General features: G+C 37.9%; 2 protein-coding genes across 8 annotated transcripts in view; one reads left to right on the plus strand and one right to left on the minus strand.

The window, feature by feature from the left end:
* Positions 1–768: 768 nt before the first annotated feature.
* ppic (peptidylprolyl isomerase C) lies at positions 769–9,217 on the minus strand. Its single transcript, XM_080895042.1, has 6 exons — positions 8,976–9,217; positions 6,967–7,080; positions 5,427–5,520; positions 5,252–5,319; positions 5,018–5,134; positions 769–2,333 (listed from the first exon to the last, which is right to left on the minus strand). The coding sequence occupies exons 1-6, from the start codon at positions 9,078–9,080 to the stop codon at positions 2,205–2,207; spliced, it is 627 nt and encodes a 208-aa protein (XP_080751168.1). The 5' UTR covers positions 9,081–9,217; the 3' UTR covers positions 769–2,204.
* An 8,125-nt stretch (positions 9,218–17,342) lies between these two features.
* The window catches only part of prdm6 (PR domain containing 6), a 119,930-nt gene continuing 118,149 nt past the window's right edge, over positions 17,343–19,123 (plus strand). For 4 of the 7 annotated variants that reach the window (XM_080895261.1, XM_080895260.1, XM_080895266.1 and 1 more), the window contains exon 1: positions 17,343–17,763. The gene's annotated coding sequence lies outside the window, so the exon portion shown is untranslated. Of the gene's footprint in view, positions 17,887–19,123 lie in introns of all 7 variants that reach the window. The other 3 variants (XM_080895263.1, XM_080895262.1, XM_080895264.1) reach the window with 3 other exon arrangements.

Consider the following 19,123-nt stretch of genomic DNA (forward strand, 5'->3'; position numbering starts at 1 on the left):
GTTCATGGTGAAATGATGGTCTTTCCACGTTCGGATTATGGCACCAACAGTTCTCACTGGAAAATCTTCTGTAATCAGTGTCAGTCACAATCAGTGTGTTTTGCAAAAATAAGGCTGTGAAGGTCTTGAGCTCAGTTTTTATGTGTGACACTTATTTATAGGCCATCAGTTGGGACTGAAGCAGCTGATATTAATTTATGCAAAGTGGCAGGATTGCTTTCTAATTACTGATAGACTTTGGCGAGTGTCGTGACTTTCCATACCTTTTTGCACCTGCTTTTCTCCATGAGCATGTATGGTTAGTCTCTTTGCATGTGTGGATTGAATGGGTCCTTACCAACATCTGTGCAGCAAGCAATAAGCCATTTTCATTGTCATATGAAAATTCACCACATCAGAATCCATATGAGATAAGCATATTTAATCCGAATTACAGTTTTTAAAAAGGGACTTTTATGCTTTTGCTGCTTGTAGGTGGTATATTGTTGTATATTTTTGGGGTCGTGTTCGTAGCATGTGTCAGAAACTACCTAAACAGTCATTTATGTTAGGGGCTTACAAAAAACCCAAAATGTGATTTACAATGTAGTGGCTATAATGTTAATTTTATTATAATTTAGTGGCTTCTCAATTGTTCCACTTGATATGACACAGAATTCATCAGTACAGCTACCTGAATTAGCAAAGGGGATCAGCTGATGGCTGATGGTAGGCGAATGGTGAAAAGCTAGAGACACAAGAAGTAACAAATATAGAGACTAGTTCTGGTTGTTTTGCAATAACATTTTTATTGTAGAAAACATACTCATTGGCACTTTCCTTTATTGTTGCTGAAATAAAGAAAAAAAAATGTTTCTTGAAGAGGTTTAAATGTTGTATTAGCTGCAGTGGCACAAGAATATGTTCTACAGTATGTTACCATGACAGTTTTGGGGTCATTACAAAAGAACTGTGACAGTTCACCAACGTCACTGAAAAGCGTCCTTACAGAACTCATTTTCACAATTTTTGAACCATTTCATCCTGTGCAGTTTGTGCTGTAGTTTCTGCAAACATGATATGGTGCATAATGTATTCCCAAGCACAATGCAAATTCTATGTTTACAGTGATGCAATGTTAAAAAAAACAAAAACATTTGGCACTTGACATGTGCTACATATTTTTTGCATATGCATGTTAACGGATTTTAAAATTCTGATATTTATCAAATAGATGCATAGGAAATGCATTTGGCAAAGAAAGAATGATTTGGCAACAAATGCTACATAAGTGTTTCTGATGGCAGATTATACAGTGTCTTCATTATTTGTTACTAATACTAGATGATACTAACTAGCATCATCCACGTAAAGTATTGAAGTATACTAATGTGTAAAACCATTAGCATTTACCACAGTGAACCTGATAAATACTGAACACATCGACTCACACACTGCCACGACTCCTCTGTTAAAGACTTTGTGTTTTGAGGTTTTGATATGTTTTTCCTTTTCCCTGCCACGACTTTGAAATGGGTCATTTCGGAAATGTAAAGCTTCCATTTGATGGTCTAAGAATGACAAATTAATATGAATATTAATAACAATTAATTAATACTAATACAATGCTAATACTAATATTTGAACCTGTACATTGGCATCCAGGTTTAACACCTTATTTTGAAGGGTTTTCCTGTTTTCTCAGAAAGTTAACACCTGTTATTTAGCTACTGTAACAATTTCTGTTAATAACTTAATAGAAATTTCCAATTTTTATTACATCTGCATACAATGGAAATCAATCAGAAGTCACGATCTACTTTAACTACTTGACCCACAATTGCTAAATGCTAGCAAGGTAGCATTAGCAAGCTCATTATTACTATACATGTTAAGAATTACAATACTTAATATGTATAGTACCTCTTAGTTAACATTAGCCACTGGTGTATGTTAGCATGTAAACATTAGCTTGTGAGTTAATATGTTCCCAGTTAGCATCGTATGAGCTTGCTTGGTGAAATTTTCAGACTTTTTTAGTTATAAGTGTGTTAAAAAGTACCCAATCCAACATGCTAGCACCCCAGAAAGAGCATGTTAACATACGAAAGGAATATAAAAAATAAATAAATAATAATAATAATTGGCACGCTTTCAGTGGGACTAATGATTAATATATAAATATTAATATATTTCTCCCACAGACAGTCTTGCACCATTGGCATTTACCAGCCCTCCACCTCCACTACGAAGGGCTCTTTAACAGGGATCCTGCCACTGTTGACGATCACACACTCTGTGTATGGCAGGTTCCTGTCGTTGGTGTCCTGAAGCTCAATGGTGTGAACCACAGCCTGCAAAAGGAGATCCACAGAAGCAGGTTAGATACTTTATTTTAGTGACAGTGAATCACACATCAGTTTGTTTTAGGTGTCACCTTTAACATGCAGTGCAGTATTTCCACTAAACACATGACAATGGATCAAGTCGTTAAAGTCCCATTCACACAGGTCTTAAAACTAGCATTTGACCATCTGGTAACCACAGGTTGTGAGGGGGGAAAAAAAAACAAAAAAAACAAAAAAACGGACATTCCCTAATTCTTGTGTTCTTAGTTGGAATGCAAGTGATGGACTTGCAAACAATGTCTTGCTATTCTCAGGAGCTTTAATAAAACTATGGAAAGTACGACCCAAACCGGAAATAAAGTACTTTGAAAGTAAAGCCTTCAAAGAAAAATTGCACCTTTTTAAACATACTGGCTGTGGGGTTAAAACAACTGCAAATATTCTCACACTTTGTCACATTTATACTATTAATTAGCAAGTATTTGCAGCCAAAAATAGAAAACTACAGATAAATGCAGAAATCTGATAGGAATCAAAGCAATCACTAGAAGGTTTTTGGTGCAGCCAATCGCCAACCTTCCTTTTATCCCAAAACTTTATGAAAGAGTAGTTGTCAAACAGCTAAAAGATCATCTGCAGAGGAATGGCTTATTTGAAGAGTTTCAGTCAGGTTTCAGAGCTCATCACAGAAACAACTTTAGTGAAGGTTACAAATGATCTTCTTATGGCCTCTGACAGTGGACCTCAGTGCTGATCATTATATTTTATTACAGTGATTACAGCATGCTGTAGGTATTACAGGTATTGCGCTGCAGTGGTTTGAATCATATCTATCTAATATACTCCAATTTGATCATAACACACACCAATTAGTTAAACTGCAGGAATGTCTTAAAGACATAAAGACCTGGATGGCCGCTAACTTCATGCTTCTTAATTCGGATAAAACTGAGGTTATTGTACTCGGCCTTAAAGATCGTAGAAATATGGTATCTAACCCTATTTTTACTTCGAAAGGCATTACCTTGGCCTCCAGTACTACCGTGAGGAACCTTGGAGTCATTTTTGACCAGGAAATGTCCTTCAATGCACATACTAAACAAACAAGTAGGACTTCTTTCTTCTATTTGCATAATATCTCTAAAATCAGAAATCCTTTACAGCACACGATTAGAAAATGTCCTTCCTTTCCTACCTTCTTCTACCCAGGACAGATTCAGTCTGATAATGATGAACAAAACCTGCCAAATTAAAACATATTTTCCGCTTCCATGTGTAGTACTTATCTTATTCTGTCCCTTGTTACATTACACTCATTATTTTCTCAGCACTTTGACTTTACTACACTCTCAGAGAAAGCCCAGTAAACTTTAGAAACCTAAGTAATAGTTTCCTGCCCTCTGCTGAGTCCCCACACCTCAGAACATTGCTAATACTGACCTTCCCTAGCCTTTGCATACCTGTGCTCATCTCTTTTGTTGCTTCCTTGTACCTCAAGATTAAAATCTTCTACTTGATTTAATGCTTTGCCAAGTTTTGCTCCTGCTGAATGCAGCCCAAGTCTGGATTATTTCCTGTACGGGTGGAGTTCCTGAATCTATACAAGAAACTAGTTCGCCTTTGGCAGACCTTTCAGAACAAATACAAGGACTAAAAGAATCAAATGTGAGCTTACTTTCTTTAATAGTTTGTACATTTAGTAACTCATTAGCTCTCAGTGAAGAGTCTTCGAGCTTCCTGAAAACCAGAGTCCTCCCATGCCAGCTGTATTCAGCTAATATTATTCAAACATCAGTACTCTTTTTAAAAATAGAAAAATAAATAAATAAATAAAAAAGGGAGAAGGAAACAGAACTTTATGAGCCCTCTGAGCAGACAGGAAAATGCCTACCCCAGCTATCCTTTTAAGTAGGAGGGTCCAGTTTTGTGAGCATGTGCAGCTGTTTCAAGGTTCAAGGTTCTTTATTTGTCACATGCATAGTTATACAAGTATAACACACAAGTTATACAAGTTTAATGTCTCTTAGGTGCAATTTGTATTAATTTGGAGTTTTGTGCATTACATGCAAATGCTTCTCTTTAGTGTGATTTTTCATCTTGCTGGTCATTCTTATTTTGATCTCCATTTATGGCTCATTCAGCTGAATTGTTTATGTTTTGACATGTTTGAATGGGACTGCTAATTACTCATAGTTCTTCGCAGGTGATGTTCGTCGACACCTTGCTTCTGCCTTTTTCCACCCATTCAATTATTATTAGGCTTTTTTTTTTGCCAATTACAAATTAAAGTCTGGACAACATTTTAGGTCCATCTAAGAGGGCACAAAGACGACCATAAAAAGAAAAGAAAAACATTTCAGCATGTAATATTGGTTGGTTGGCAATCTGACAGTTTCCCATCTCTATTTCTGTTCATATATTTTATGCTTAATTTGTTCTGGCTTTGTTTTAATTTTCTCTTGGGGTTGTTTTTAGTTCTCTGCTGTCACTGAGGTCATTTTATGCATCTCTGACGTTTTTTGAGATTCTGCTCAGAGGCCCACTTGTGTATCACACCGCTCACCCTGCAGGCTGTTAACAGATTATTTCACAGTCAGGACACATTTGCACAAATAAACCCACACCTTCTCCTCCCCTGCAACCAGATGTAAGAAAAAGATTAATGGAAAAAAATCTTAAGTTCCACCCACCATCCCATCCAGGACTTTGCCAAAAACCACATGTTTCCCATCCAGCCACGGAGCTTTGGAAGCTAGGATGAAGAACTGGGACCCATTGGTGTCTGGCCCAGCATTTGCCATGCTCACCTAGTACACAATTACACACACAACTCTTTGTTACGTCATGTCATAACTTGTCATATTTAAGTTTGAGTCAACTACCTTATTCTCCAATACATGAATTGCTAGTGAGAGTGTGCTCACCCAGCTTGCTCCAAGGTGCTTCAGTTTGAAGTTCTCATCTGCAAAAGTTGTTCCATAAATGCTGTGACCTAGATTTTAAAAAAGGAGATTCAGTTAAGCTCTGGTGGATTTTTTTTCCTAAAATGAAAAAGGTTTAAATTTAATGTGTAGGTACAACTTTGTCTTTCATTCCCACCTCCAGTCCCATCACCAGATGTGAAATCTCCTCCTTGGATCATAAAATCCTTGATGACTCTGTGGAACTTCGTCCCTTTGTACCCATAACCTTTCTGCAGAGACATGTAAAAACATAATGCTGCAACACAAAGACCACTGTGCATCAAGAGTGATACACAATTATGAAACTGCAAAACAAAAAAAAAAAAAAAGAATTGATCGATGTGAAAACTAGATTTTTCCACCTGTGGATACATTTGTATGTCCCAAACATCATATAGAACTTAAAATATAAACATGTTGTACAAGTAACCTTGGAAACAATGTCAACGCTAATTTCTAACTTTCTGAGGCCTTTATGGGGCCTGACTGACATGTTGTGGTTATGATGATGGCTACATTTAATCACCATCACTACCGTTAAATTTTATGTGTGTGTGTTTTCATCTGTTTGTCTATTCACATGCATGTTGTATTTGACATATTAATTTGTAAAGATTATGTACATTCACTGATTATTTCATTACACCTGTTGAATACTTGCTAACACACATATTTCATCTGCCAGTCTCGTGACAGCAGCTCAGTGCATTTAGGCATGGAGACTGCTGAAGTTCGAACCAGCATCAGAGCAACTGAATGAGGACGAAAGCTGCTTTCAGTGAATGTGGCATGGTTGTTTGCGTTGTACTGGAGTATTTTGGTCTACTGGATTGTTTCTGCCAAATCATTTCCAGTGTTTAAAGAGAAAATATCTAGTGAGCATCAGTTTTGGGCAAAAATGCCTTTTAGATGCCAGATGTCAGAGGAGAATAGCCAGACATCTTCAAGCTGCTGGAAAGGCAACAGTAACTCGAATAGCTAACCAAGGTATGCAGAAGAGTATCTCTGAATTTACAGATTGCTGAACCTTGAAGCAGATGGGCTACAGCAGCAGAAGACCATGCAGGATTCAATTGTATTTTTCCAATGTTGGAAAATATTGCCTGCTTAAATAAGTCTTGGTTTCTGCTACAATATTTGGATGTACCTTGTATCAACAGTTCAGGTTGATGGTGGCAGTTTAATGGCGTGGGGGAATATTTTCTTGGCATACTTTGCCCCCCCACCCCACCCCACCCCCACCAATACAAACTGAGCACTTTCTTTAACACCACAGCCACAACACAGAATATTGTTGCTGACCACAGTCTACTCATTTTCTGATGGCTGCTTCCAACAGGGTAGAAAGCTAAAATCATCTTAAACTGTTCTCTTGGGCATGAGAATGAATTCACTCAAAGGTCACCAGATGTCAGTCCACCAGACCATCTTTAGGATGTGGTGGAATGGGAAACTCAAATCAAGGATGAAACTGTCATGGCAATATGAACCAAGATCTCTGAGGAATGTTTCCAGTACCTTATTGAATGTTTGCCACAAGGGATTCAAGCTGTTCTGAAGGCAAAAGAGGTTCCAACCCAGTACTAGCAAGGTGTATCAATTGAAGTGGCTGCTGAATATCTACCATAATCACATCAGTGTGCGTGGAAATGTGTATTTGTCCAACATCATCCTACCTCTCCAGTTGCCAGTGCGACAAAGTTATTCACTGTTAGAGGGACGACCTCTCCAAACAGACCAATGACGATCCGCCCCACCTCATGACCTCCCACCGTTATGTCAAAAAATACCTGGAAAATAAAACAGCTGTCATTTAATAAAACGTCATACAACGTATTGTCATCCAATCAGCTCACTAATGGCCATCATTTCACACATGTACTGCAGCCATGTACTTTTCTAGACATGTGATGACGAACTAAGCTTCTGTGAAAACAGAAAACCAAGCAAGTCGTCATCCAGTGCCATTCCTCTTGTACACACTTTCAAGATAATGACCTTACCTAAAATAAACCCATTTCCAGAAGCCATATTCACCTGAAGAGACTGAGTTCAAGATACCATGTGAATTTAGCCGTCTCCTACATTTACTTTTTATAGTCTGAAGTTAGAAGATCATTCATGTACATCCCACTGTTGCAAATAGTAGGAGCACTTGTAAACATGACGCCAAAGGAATCATCTCCATCTGATAAGCCGGAGAGGTTCAGATAAAACTTCATGTAGCACATGGATGTCAACATTAATTTAGTCAAAAAAAACTTCCATGCTCTTATGCAAACTTAACTCTGAGTTTATACTGAGCACTCATCCTCTGTGTCTATATGTAAGCGTGCTACTTTTCCTTTGCAACCAGAGGCCGTATCAGCCGTAATAGGGAGTCAGTTTCCCTCTGCCATCTCTGTTGCATTTAAGTATCAGGTTTCTGTGGCTCCAAAAACTGACCAGAGCTCCTACTTTAGAACATCATATCACAGAAATGTGTGGTTTAATTAGAGCTATGCACCCTTTAAGCACAGTATAAAAGAGCTATAATACAACAGCTATAATGTCAAGAAAGGATCTCATGGCTGTTCAAAGAAGGTCCTTAACATCGTCTTAGAGAGTACATCAGGGTTTGAGCTCCACATATGTTAACACAATGTTTGCAAAATGGTTCTAAAAGTTCAGCTGTGTTTTTTATGCAGCTTTTCCATCTTAATAATAATAATAATAATAATAATAATAAATCCACTCCTTGGCACACCTGGTGTATGGTGAGAATTGAAAGAGTATGTAACATCAAAGGTTACAATTGACACTAAAGAGGCTAACAAGGGTGAAAACTGAGAAGAAACCAAATAAAGAAAAGAAGTGCTGCCTGTCTGATGGTCTGTATCTGTGCAAGATGTCAACAGGCCTCAACCAAAGTATAGCTTTTTTGAGAGGTTAGCCAATACCAACATGGTGCCAGAAAAGCTAAAGACACTTAGACACCAAATGTTCCTTATGTAAGAAATCTGATGCATGTAGATGCAACTGTAAATGCAAAAAAGAGAATAATCCTGCAGTCAAAAAATAGCCAAAGGCATGCTGGGTGATATACGGGTAATTTTATTGAAAATCACTGGTGCTTTTTCTTTATACACTTTCATGCACGAGCTCCGTGTTTAAATGAATTTCAAAGTAAAAGCAGGAATGTGGCTGAATAACAGAGTGTGAGTTTAACAGATGGCTTTTGCAGATGTTGGGTGGCTCATGTCTTTTCAGGGTCTGTGCATGTTTATTACAGCCTCAGAGTAAGGAGGTCACACATTTATCTAAGAGTGTGCGCGTGTGTTCGCCTGCGGACAAACGCATTGCGCATTAAGTTAATCTCAATGGACACGTATACAGCTGTGTGTGTGTGTGTGTGTGTGTGTGTGTGTGTGTGTGTGTGTGTGTGTGTGTGTGTGTGTGTGTGTGTGTGTGTGTGTGTGTCCCACATATTCTCGAAGAATCACGGAGACAGAAGCCTTGGCCTCCTATCGTTACCGGACACGTCTCCCCTCGCACTCCGGGTGACCGTGCGCGCGTGCCCTTCCTGTAGTACAGCACTTCTGCGGGATCGCCGTGAACCCACGAGAAGATGCAGATCGAGCACGCGGAAAAGAAGCCTACGCGGTTTTGGATTAATGCAAATAAATGCGGCAAAATATGCACCCACCTTCTCTGTGACTTTCGGTCCTGTCCGTGAAACTGCGCCGGACACCGACTGCAGGACGACGGCAGAGAGGAAGAGGAGAGCGGGGAGGCTCGTCCGGAGCTCCATCTTTGATTAACGGAGACAGGCCCCTGCTGCGAGAACCGCCGAAAGGGCGAGAGGATAAAGAGGCAGTCACAGCAAGTCACAGCTGGAAGGCTGGCCGGGGAACGGCGCTCATAACCCGGCTACATCATAAGACCACTCCCCCCTGTGGGCTGAGTCTGGACCAAAGACCTGCCTACTGAGAGGGAGAGGAGAGCAGACAGAGTGAAAGGAAAAGACGAGACTGAAGAGGAAACAAGAATTGCAGAGAAAATAAATGTTAAGACTTGAGAAAGAGGTTTAATGTTGAATAAAACATTAAACCCAATTTTGATGATTATAGTTTATGATGATATAGTGTCATGAAGGAGGATAATGCAGAGTATGCATACTGGCTAATGACTTGTGATCAGAAAGTTGTTTGTCAGTGTACATGTGGTTTATAGTCAAATCCTCCACTGGGTTGTTACACAGATTTCAGAACAGCAAAAATGTTATCTTGTCAGGATTGTATTTTGCCATGTGTAATAAAAATCTGTGCTTATATTAGTGATAGACTGTATATAAAAGATGGATGAAGCATCTGTGTTTGAGTAGTGAAGTAGTGAAGGCAATGTAAACATGTATTCTTTCTGTTGACCAACGGGAGATGAGTTTTCTTCCACCGCCAGCCTTTCCCACCTGTGACTTCAGAAAACACTTTCATGATGAGTTTGTGGTGTCAGTTGCTAGTTTCAAACCTTTCTTCAATACAAAAATATGTTCAAATTGTAACTGTTGGTCCCATTTAAAGTAAACTAAACAACAAAGCGGGTTAAAATGTCTGTGAAGGTTCTCAGTTTGACCCCAGAGCGGGGTAAACATAAGTGCAAAGTTACCTTGTAAGTAATTAGTGCTAATATGTTAGGGTGCAGTATCCCTTTGATTTCTTCGTCAGATACCATAAAAGCCAACACAGTTATCCAACTAGCTATAACGTATATCTGGATGCACCATATATTTGACACAGGTGACATTGGCATGTCCATTTCTATGATAATCATGTATACAGTGCAGACACATGACATATAGCACATATTATAGTGAGCATCTTATTTCTCACTTAAGTTCACTTTGCTATGTGTGTCATTAATAACAAAAGTTTTATGGAAATTATGCAGGGCTCTTTATGTATGTTAAAGAATAGATGAATTATATATGTTTCTGTAAGATTGTCTAATATACAGAATAAAAAAAATCTAAAGACACAAGCTACTATTTTCCAATGAGAATAATAATACCTCAAAACAGGGAAAAAAGATTCTGTAGCTCAGAGGATTATATTTTTCTTGACTAATTGACAAAGAGTTGCATTTTCCAGCATGCAGTGATCTATAAGGTGCAGTGGCTCGTTTTTAACACTAAATGAAGGATAATGAAGTCCATACAGCAGAGTATTTTATCTTTAAAATACTTTACTGCATTAAAAACACCTCAGGTCTGCTTGGGCTTGGCTTCAGCTGCAGGAAATAAAGCTGAAAAAGAGAATATAAGTCCCCGCTGAATACATGTCTATAGAGATGAATTATAATAGTCAGCCTGCCGTGACCTTAACACCACAGCAGGGACACACACACACACAAACACACACGGTTATCGGCCTCCTGTCAAAGCAGCCCGTCCATTCGTCTTTTCCTGCCGCCGTCCGCCGAATTAATTAAGCAGAAATGTAAACGTTTTAATTGAATGTCAAAGCAGGACCTTAACAACATGCTCCTATGTAAATGAAAGTGACACCGCTTTAAACCTGTGGGTTTACATGTGGGTTTATACCAAGGTCACAGTCATGTATTTATGCATGTGTGTGTGTGTGTTGCACAGCGTAACTACAAACATTTTAATTGAATTAACACCACTTGTGTACTAATTGGCCCCATGCATTTAAACCAGTAAGACTTCAATCAACCAATAGTGGAAGCGAACCCTGTAAACATCTCCAGACTTTAATGGCCACAAGAGTGATTCGTAGCCATATTAATTACAAGTAAATTAGATGATCGTTTTTATCAACAAATCAAGATTTGATTGGTTGATCATTTTGTCTGATTTCTCTCTGTCACTGATGGGTTGTGTAAAGGCAGTTGAAATGGAACCCATAGAGCTTGAGTATTAGTCATACTCTGACTTCCTTTAAGTGAAACTAAGTCAACTGAAATAATTGTCTGATACTTGAAAACTTGTTGGATTGATGGATTGACGTTTTACTTGTAAAGCAAAACCTGAGGTCAATTTTCTTGGGAATAATTCAACAGTGGGGAAATCCTTTTGGGACAGTGTGCATCACAAGTACTTCCATACCAGCCTGGGGCACAAAAAATCCCCTCTATTAATAGTGTTTCTATTAAAACACTGTTTTGTTTTGTTTTTTAAACTACTAGGTGTTCCTGGCAGCAGTTTGGGACCTTCATTTTGCATTGTTCTGTAGTCTTTCATATTAGTACTCATAGGCAATATAGGATGATCAAACTAGACTTCACGTGTGAGGTGTGAAGCTGACTATGAAACCAAGGACACCCCATGTTTGCTGACTAATGGGAAGTAAGTCAATGTGTAGCCAATTAGCATAACCTCAATAATTCTCCTTTCTGATTCTAATAATGACCATAAATTAGAAAATTGACACATTTTCTTCACAGAGAAAGAAACCTGAGGCTACGTTTCCCATAAAAATGATACAACTGCTAAAAAGTCATGTTGGCCCCTGCTAGCCATTTTAGTGTTGGCTTCACTTTCAGAATCAAAAGCTATGTTGACCTTTAATACTGTCATTTGGTGCTATTTTTATAAATTAGGTTGTTCAATAAAATAGTTTTTATTTCAGCTGAATTCCTGCAGCTGTTTTACAGCTTGAACTAAATTAACGCAGTTTTAACCCAAATACATCAAATCTGAAATAAATATAACTATTTTATGAACCCATGTGTAACATGCATAGATCTAATTAAACACATTTTCAAAGAAACTATGTTCCCTCTCGGTGGTTTATAAACAGAAGAATCTTTATTGAGGTCATAAGTCAAGTGAATATTTGGGTTTTCTCTTAGAGTTTCTGTTACCAGAAGGATCTTCACCTGCTGTCCATTAGAAAGAAACATGTTTAAGGCAGTTCTGCGTTGAGTTCAGTTTTCAGGAGCGGCAAATGTAGAATTTATGGTACGACTGGTCTTTTTGCCTACGTAGAGCCTAAGGGATTTCCAACCTTGCTTGCATACATAATGTGCATGCACATAACAAACAGCATGTAAGTCAACGTGGGTGACACGCTGTCCGATCCAGATGGGGTTAAAAACTGTGCTGGAAGAGCAAAAGGAGTGACAACTGAGCTCACCTTCAACAGGAGGAACAGAAGCTCAAAAACTCTAAAAAAACAAACAAACAAACTAAAAGTGTTTTTATCTTCCTTGAGAAGAGACCTCTTGTGGTCATAAATGTGATTACGTGTCTACATAGAGAATTCAGGCTGATGACCTCGTTAGTAACACAGTGGATAAAATGTTGTGTAAAATCTATATGAGGATGTCCTCATGTGGCCATTTTTACCATGAAGTCTGCTCTCTGGAAGCAACTTTATATTTAAAGACAATATATATTATTGCATGTAGTTATGCCATTATAACAACATATCAGTGGTGTAAGTTATATTCACTGGTATCAGGGACTGTACCGTATACACGAGAAGACTCTTATTCACTTCATTAATTTCAAGCATCTCATTGTAAGCAATCTTTTTTTTCAAAAACACTCGTGCATGCCCCTGCTTGGCCTGTTTGTGCTGTTGGCAAACTGATATACTTAATCACACTGAGAGAAATTTTAAAAATTAGATGTTATTGTTAAGAAATAAAAATGATACACTGCTTTTATGAGGTTATAGCTGAATAAATGCAGAAAATGGGCCATTTTAGCTCATTGCTAGGTGGTTGCTAGGTAACAAGATGATGTCAGAACTTCTGATATAGATAAGAACCCTCAGGGGCCTAAGATGTACCCGTGTGCCAAGGAGAAAACAACAACTCAATAAATAAATACATGAATAAATAAAATACATCAACAATCAAAAGTACAGCATGAGAATCAAAGGAGGTAACTGCAGTGGACAGTTTTCATTTTTTCCATGGATGGCTACATTCATAGGATGATTCTCGTCTGAGGTCTGCTGCCACTCATTTGTATCGGTTCTATTTACACTTATCTTTTATCCTTTAATATACATTACTGCGCAGTTATTGTACGGCCATATCTGAGTTTGCATGTTTTTTAAATAATTGTAATTTAAAGTTAAACTGCGTCCATGTCGCTGTTGAAAATGAAACTCCTCTTGCATTCCTGCAATGTTCTCACATGCAGGAATACACAGCTTTGCTAAATGAACTCTTGTTTATATTGTGTTTTTTCCTTTCCTGCAGCCGTCTAAATAATTAGCTTTTGTTGTAGAAAATGATGAATTTGGGCAGTTAATTTATTGATCGTCCGGCTCCTTTCGATGTGCTTTGCTTTAGAAAGTCATTAATCAATGGATGAAAACACCTAATTCTACTCCTGCTCTGTTTTTCCCCCTTTTCTTTTCTTTCTTTATGCATTCTGTCTGGAATGGAAAATCCCCCGCGGCATTATGGAGACGAATCAAAACTATGAACTAAAAATGATGGTGATGGAGAAGAAATATAAGAAATGTACATTTAGAATAAAAAGCACCATGAATTCATCATTTATATCTGCTGGTTAGGGAACATTTGCTTCAATGTTACATTTGTAATGATAAAAACAAACACCACAGCTTCAGTTTAGCTTAAAGTGGGAGTCATGCTGATGTTAAAAAAGACCTTTATATAAAATATTATGAATTTGTTCCAGTGAATGGTGTTACAATATCATAACTGGATGAAAATAAATGCTAAAAATTCATTTTCAAAGATGAAATTAAACAGTTGACAATGACAATAACAAGTGTATAGGAATAATATTCACATTTACCATTACTTTGTGTGGGTTTTTTTAAACGTTTTTCTCATTTAACACCACAAACGACCTCAGTATAACAACCAAAACATGACAGAAGCGGTGTGTTATTTATGTGCAATCTTCTGATCTCACATTGAAATACCTCCACTATCTTATCATTGGTAATGTTTATGAACAAGTTAAAACAATATATTGTCAGTCAACAGTCTGTACACACAAGAGGGCAAAAAACTATGATGAACAAATGCACAAAGTGTAGCTTTTTGACTATTGTACACAGCGAGCACAGTGAAGAGGAAGCCAGCATTTAAATGTAAAATGTTATGATAAATTATAAATTCTTACAATAATTCATAACAGAACATAAGAAACATGAGAAAAAAATAGTAAAGTGAACTTTCAGATCATCTCTGGCGTCTTTAAAGGTGCATTTGGGGCTTAGTTTTCCTCACACTGGGCTCTTTTTGTCCCAGACAATTATTTAGTGGCGAAGTAAGCTAGGACCAAAATAAACATATTTGGTAGAGGGCGCAATTTCCTGCTCAGTGTAGCAAAGGAAGTTTAGCTCATAGACTGAAGAACTCAGCTGATGTTGTTTTGTGGCTGCAGTTATTTACTTTTTTATAGATAAGAATGAAAACTGAATGAAAAGAATTTCTCGTCTATGCAACTATGAGGTGTTGTAATTCTCCAATAGGAATGTGGAGTTTTAATTTTATATATTTGTGCATTGTTATTGTTGTATAAAATAAAAACAAATCTGAGACAAGTGCTAGCATTGTAAAATGTAGTTTATTAATTGAACAAATTAATCTGTAAGTGTAAAACTAATATTAACTATTATAATCATGACATTTTTGGCCTGCAGTTAAACTCAAAATGTAAAATGCACCAAATATTTTTTGTTCACTAGTATAGTTGTATAGTTTTTGCCAGGAGCAGGAAGTCTTAAAAGTCACTGAAATGTAAACAATAATGCTCAGGTTGTTTTTTCCCAGCTTTATGGATTTCTTCGTTTTATTAAAACTCAGCACTAAAAATTCATCGGTATTGTTCATTTGGATGCAAAAAAAAGAAAAGCCTTAGATCTAAAAGGAAGTGTCATGCCAGCGATTTGACTCTTCAGCATTGACTAACAGCTAATTCCTTAGAACAAGACACACAAATCACTGAAAAAGGAAGTAAAGAAGTTGGATTGGGCTGCAGTGCTGCTGGCTTCCTTCACTGTTAAAACAATATTCCTTTTTCATCAAATTGAACAACCAACCATACAAGGACATTTTGACTGATGTTGTGATTAAAATTGCCTTTTTGAGTCCACGTTAAAAAAAAAACCAATCTCCTAACAATAAGGACCTACCTCCTTGGAGGTGAAAAATTACATGTAAGAAGACCCTAGATTTGAACTACCAACCCTGCGCTTTTCTGCGGGCTACTGTCGACCCTGAACTTGTGCTTCAGCCAATCAGACGGGCTGTTGCTGCTCCACATTCCTCCATGCTGAAAAAGTCGCTTTAAGCCGACAAGAGTTCATTTTCAGACGCTTATGTTTGTGTTTTTGTTCGTTATCAATCCACCAGAGGTCTCGAGGATGACAAATGGGTCCTGTCAGGGCGACGCCAGTCATAACAACACACACTCATACTGACACACACACACACACACACACACATTTACATTTTCAGGCATTTAGCTGATTCTTAGCTGTTCTTATCCACAGCAGCTTACAATGACTGATGTACACACACATACTGTATGCTTTACGTGTGTAGGTGTGTGTGTGCGTGCATGTGCGTGTGCGTGTTTGTGAAGCAGACGGGTGGGAAAGCTTGGGGTCATGGATAACAAGTCAGACCCAAAACACAATGAGCTCGGCTGTAATCTGTCTTATCTTCACTGGTACACACGTGCGCACACACACGCACATACATACACATACACACATACATACATTACACAGACACACAGTGGATGAAAGCTGAGCGATTTGAACTGGCAGAATGACCACCTATAAGATCAGAAATAAAAATAAATATCAGAAAAACAAGATTTTAGATTGTTGAAAGTTCTTCGGTGGATGAATGAGGAGAATGAAAAATAACTGACAAGAAGCTCAAAAACTATACGAATTTTAAAAAAAAAAATCTTTCCTGAGAAGAGACCTCTTGTGGTTATGGATGTGATTGCTTGTCTACATAGAGAATCCAGGTTGTAGACATAGCCTCCATTGCTGCAGTGAAACCTCATTAGTAGCAGATTTGTTAAAAGCATAAGTCTGCTGATGTCTACATACACAAAAAATCAGAAATTCGCTTTCACTACTGATGTTCATAATCTAGCTAGAACCCCATAGAGTTGAAACAGAAAGTCTGAACTTCTTCCACAAAGAGTGATGTAGTTGCTGTAGAATGGCAGTTTGCCTCCCACCAAGTGACCTGTGTAATCATGTTGCGGTCCCCCAGAGGCTGAGCATGCAACACCTTTCACCTCTGGGGTACTAGTTGGTCACCGACACTACTTGCAAAAAAAGAATAAATCCAGTCACCAGAAAGTTATTTTTTCCTATTTGCAAAGATGTTGCTCAAAGATGTTTACTTTAGCATGACTTAGTCATTATCTGTACTGTTTTTGGAAAAAACTATAAATCTTTTGTGATTCTGTACATCAAGAACAATCTGCTGGGCAATGAGTAGGAAGTGGAATGATTCTGCTCTGTCAGCTTTGAGTGACATTAGTGAACAAACAGCATTTCTTTATTAGGGTTACGGGGTGTTATGACCTCCAGGGGTAACAAAGTATATGTACCGAACTGATATTTGAAAAACTTTCAGTTACCTTTGGTTGATGAACCAAACTGCACTGATTTAAAGAAAAACTGCTTAGTTGTACAAACTCAAATCTTTAGCACACAAAGGTGTGCTCAACTGATTTACTACAAATCACCAGCAACCTTTGATAGACACATGAGAGAGGTTTGCATGTAGCCAGTGCTGCTTTCACCATATTGGCATTTGTTCATAGTGTCAATAAAGATCATTTGAATGAAGTAAAAAGAGTCCAGTCTGAAGCAAAGCACTGTAAAGAAGACATGAAAGAAATAAAAGGGGGGAAAGGAGGGAGATAGTAAAAACTGAGTGTTTGGAGAAAAAGGAGGATGGAGAAAAGAGAAGTGAGAGAGAAAGGATACGTGTGAATTTGAGGGAGAAAGAGAGAGAGAGACTATGGAGAAAAGCGGAGAGAGAGGAGGAGAGAGGATAAGTGAATGGAAGTGGAGAGAGAGGGGGTGGGAGAGAGAGACTCGTGTAGAACACTCTCCGGTAGTTCTGGCTCCGGAGACGCGCTGGACGCAGCGGACTGTCCCGGCTCCTCTCGATGGTTCACCGCAGCCCGGAGGAGGGACAAACCTTCCACCGCTGCCCGGAAATCGGCGCCCAGGAGCCGCACACACTCTGATAACTGTAAGGCTTTGCTGCTTTGCCAACTTTCACGTTATAAAAAGAAAGGGAAAACATCAAAGGGAACTCCAAGCAAAACCTATCGGAGCCTCTCCGCGTCTCTGCCCGCCGAGCGCTGCCTCTGCTTGGACTTGATCAGCACGCGAGATCGCCGAGCTTCCAGGGACTTATCCGGATCATCTGCTCACTTATTCAGATGAAACTATTCATCACGAACTGGTTTACACTGTAAACTACTCGGAAGTGTGAACGTGAGTGCGTTAACGGCTTTTGTTGGCTTTTCTAACGCGTTTTTTTGCGCTCGGTGTGCGTAAAATCCGCGCTAAAACAAACCATCCGAGACAGAGACAGCGGAGCAGAGGAAGGAGGCAGAAGTCAGTTTATATTTGGTGTTTTATTGGTGTTCGAAGTTTATGTTCCAAACTGAATGCTTTTATTTGGTTGGTGAGACTTAATTCGTCACGAGTTTTAAAAAGAACGTAGAAGAAAAAAAACTGCAAATAGAGGCAAACAATTCAGTTATAAGATCATTTTATTTTAAGTCATACAGAAGATTCTTTTATTTGTACATCGTTTACGTCTGCTTATTTCAGTGGATGTAATTGTTTCCTCTTTTTAATATTCGCCAATATTCACCACTATAAAAACTCTTTCTACTTTCTAATAATGTCTTCTTAAGATGTGTAGAATCGTACCTAATTCTTATCATTGGAATTTAGATCTGCAGATTTTCTTTTCTTTTTTTTAAAACAAAAAACACACCAGTGTGGACATCCACCTTTGAAATTCCTCTGTGAAAGAATTCAGGTTGAACCAGTGGAGTATTTAAGACTGAACAAACTCAGCATGATCACCAAAAACATCTGAAGCATGACCCTCTCACTCTTTTTTAATTATAAACACGGATATAAATTTAAATTTGGAATTTTGTATCGGATTTTATCCTTTTTAGCTTGTTTGAAGCCTAAAAACACATTAGGGTGACTGAAAGGAGAGCAGAAGCCAGACTGTGAAACATATTTATTTGAGATTTGGTTTGCAATCAAAGTTGTAGAAAAGTGAAACACCTGCTTTGTAAATTTATAGATAAAAAAAACTCAGACTACATGTAATGTTGATAAATTGTCATTTTAAACTTTATACCTAAAACATTTCAATGCAATTTGCACCATTTTACATTTACAATTTTTACAAAACGCAAGAAAAAGGAAAAAAAGTAAAGAAAAAAAAACATTATCGATCAGCAGGCTGATGTTCAATGTGCTCACAAATTTAACACAAATATAATTTTGGATGAATCCTCAGAAAATAAATTGTTTGAAACAAAACGCTTTCTGGTAAAAAAAAAAAAAAAAAGTGTGAATCAGATGTGATCTGTTGTAGATTTTGAAATGAGCAATGAGACTGAATTCTGCAGAAAAAAAATCAAGCAAACACATCGGTCATCAGTTGAGTTCTGGAGTGGAGCTCTCTCTTAAGTCCCTGAAAACTGATTTATGTAAAAACGCAGTAACTTAAAGCACTGATTTTATCTTTTAAAAAGTCATAAATGTCTCACTAAAGTTGTCAAATATGTTTAAAAATTAATTAAACACACAATTAAAAAAATTT

Source organism: Rhamphochromis sp. 'chilingali' (assembly GCF_963969265.1).
Source record: "Rhamphochromis sp. 'chilingali' genome assembly, chromosome: 10".
Lineage (NCBI taxonomy): Eukaryota > Metazoa > Chordata > Actinopteri > Cichliformes > Cichlidae > Rhamphochromis > Rhamphochromis sp. 'chilingali'.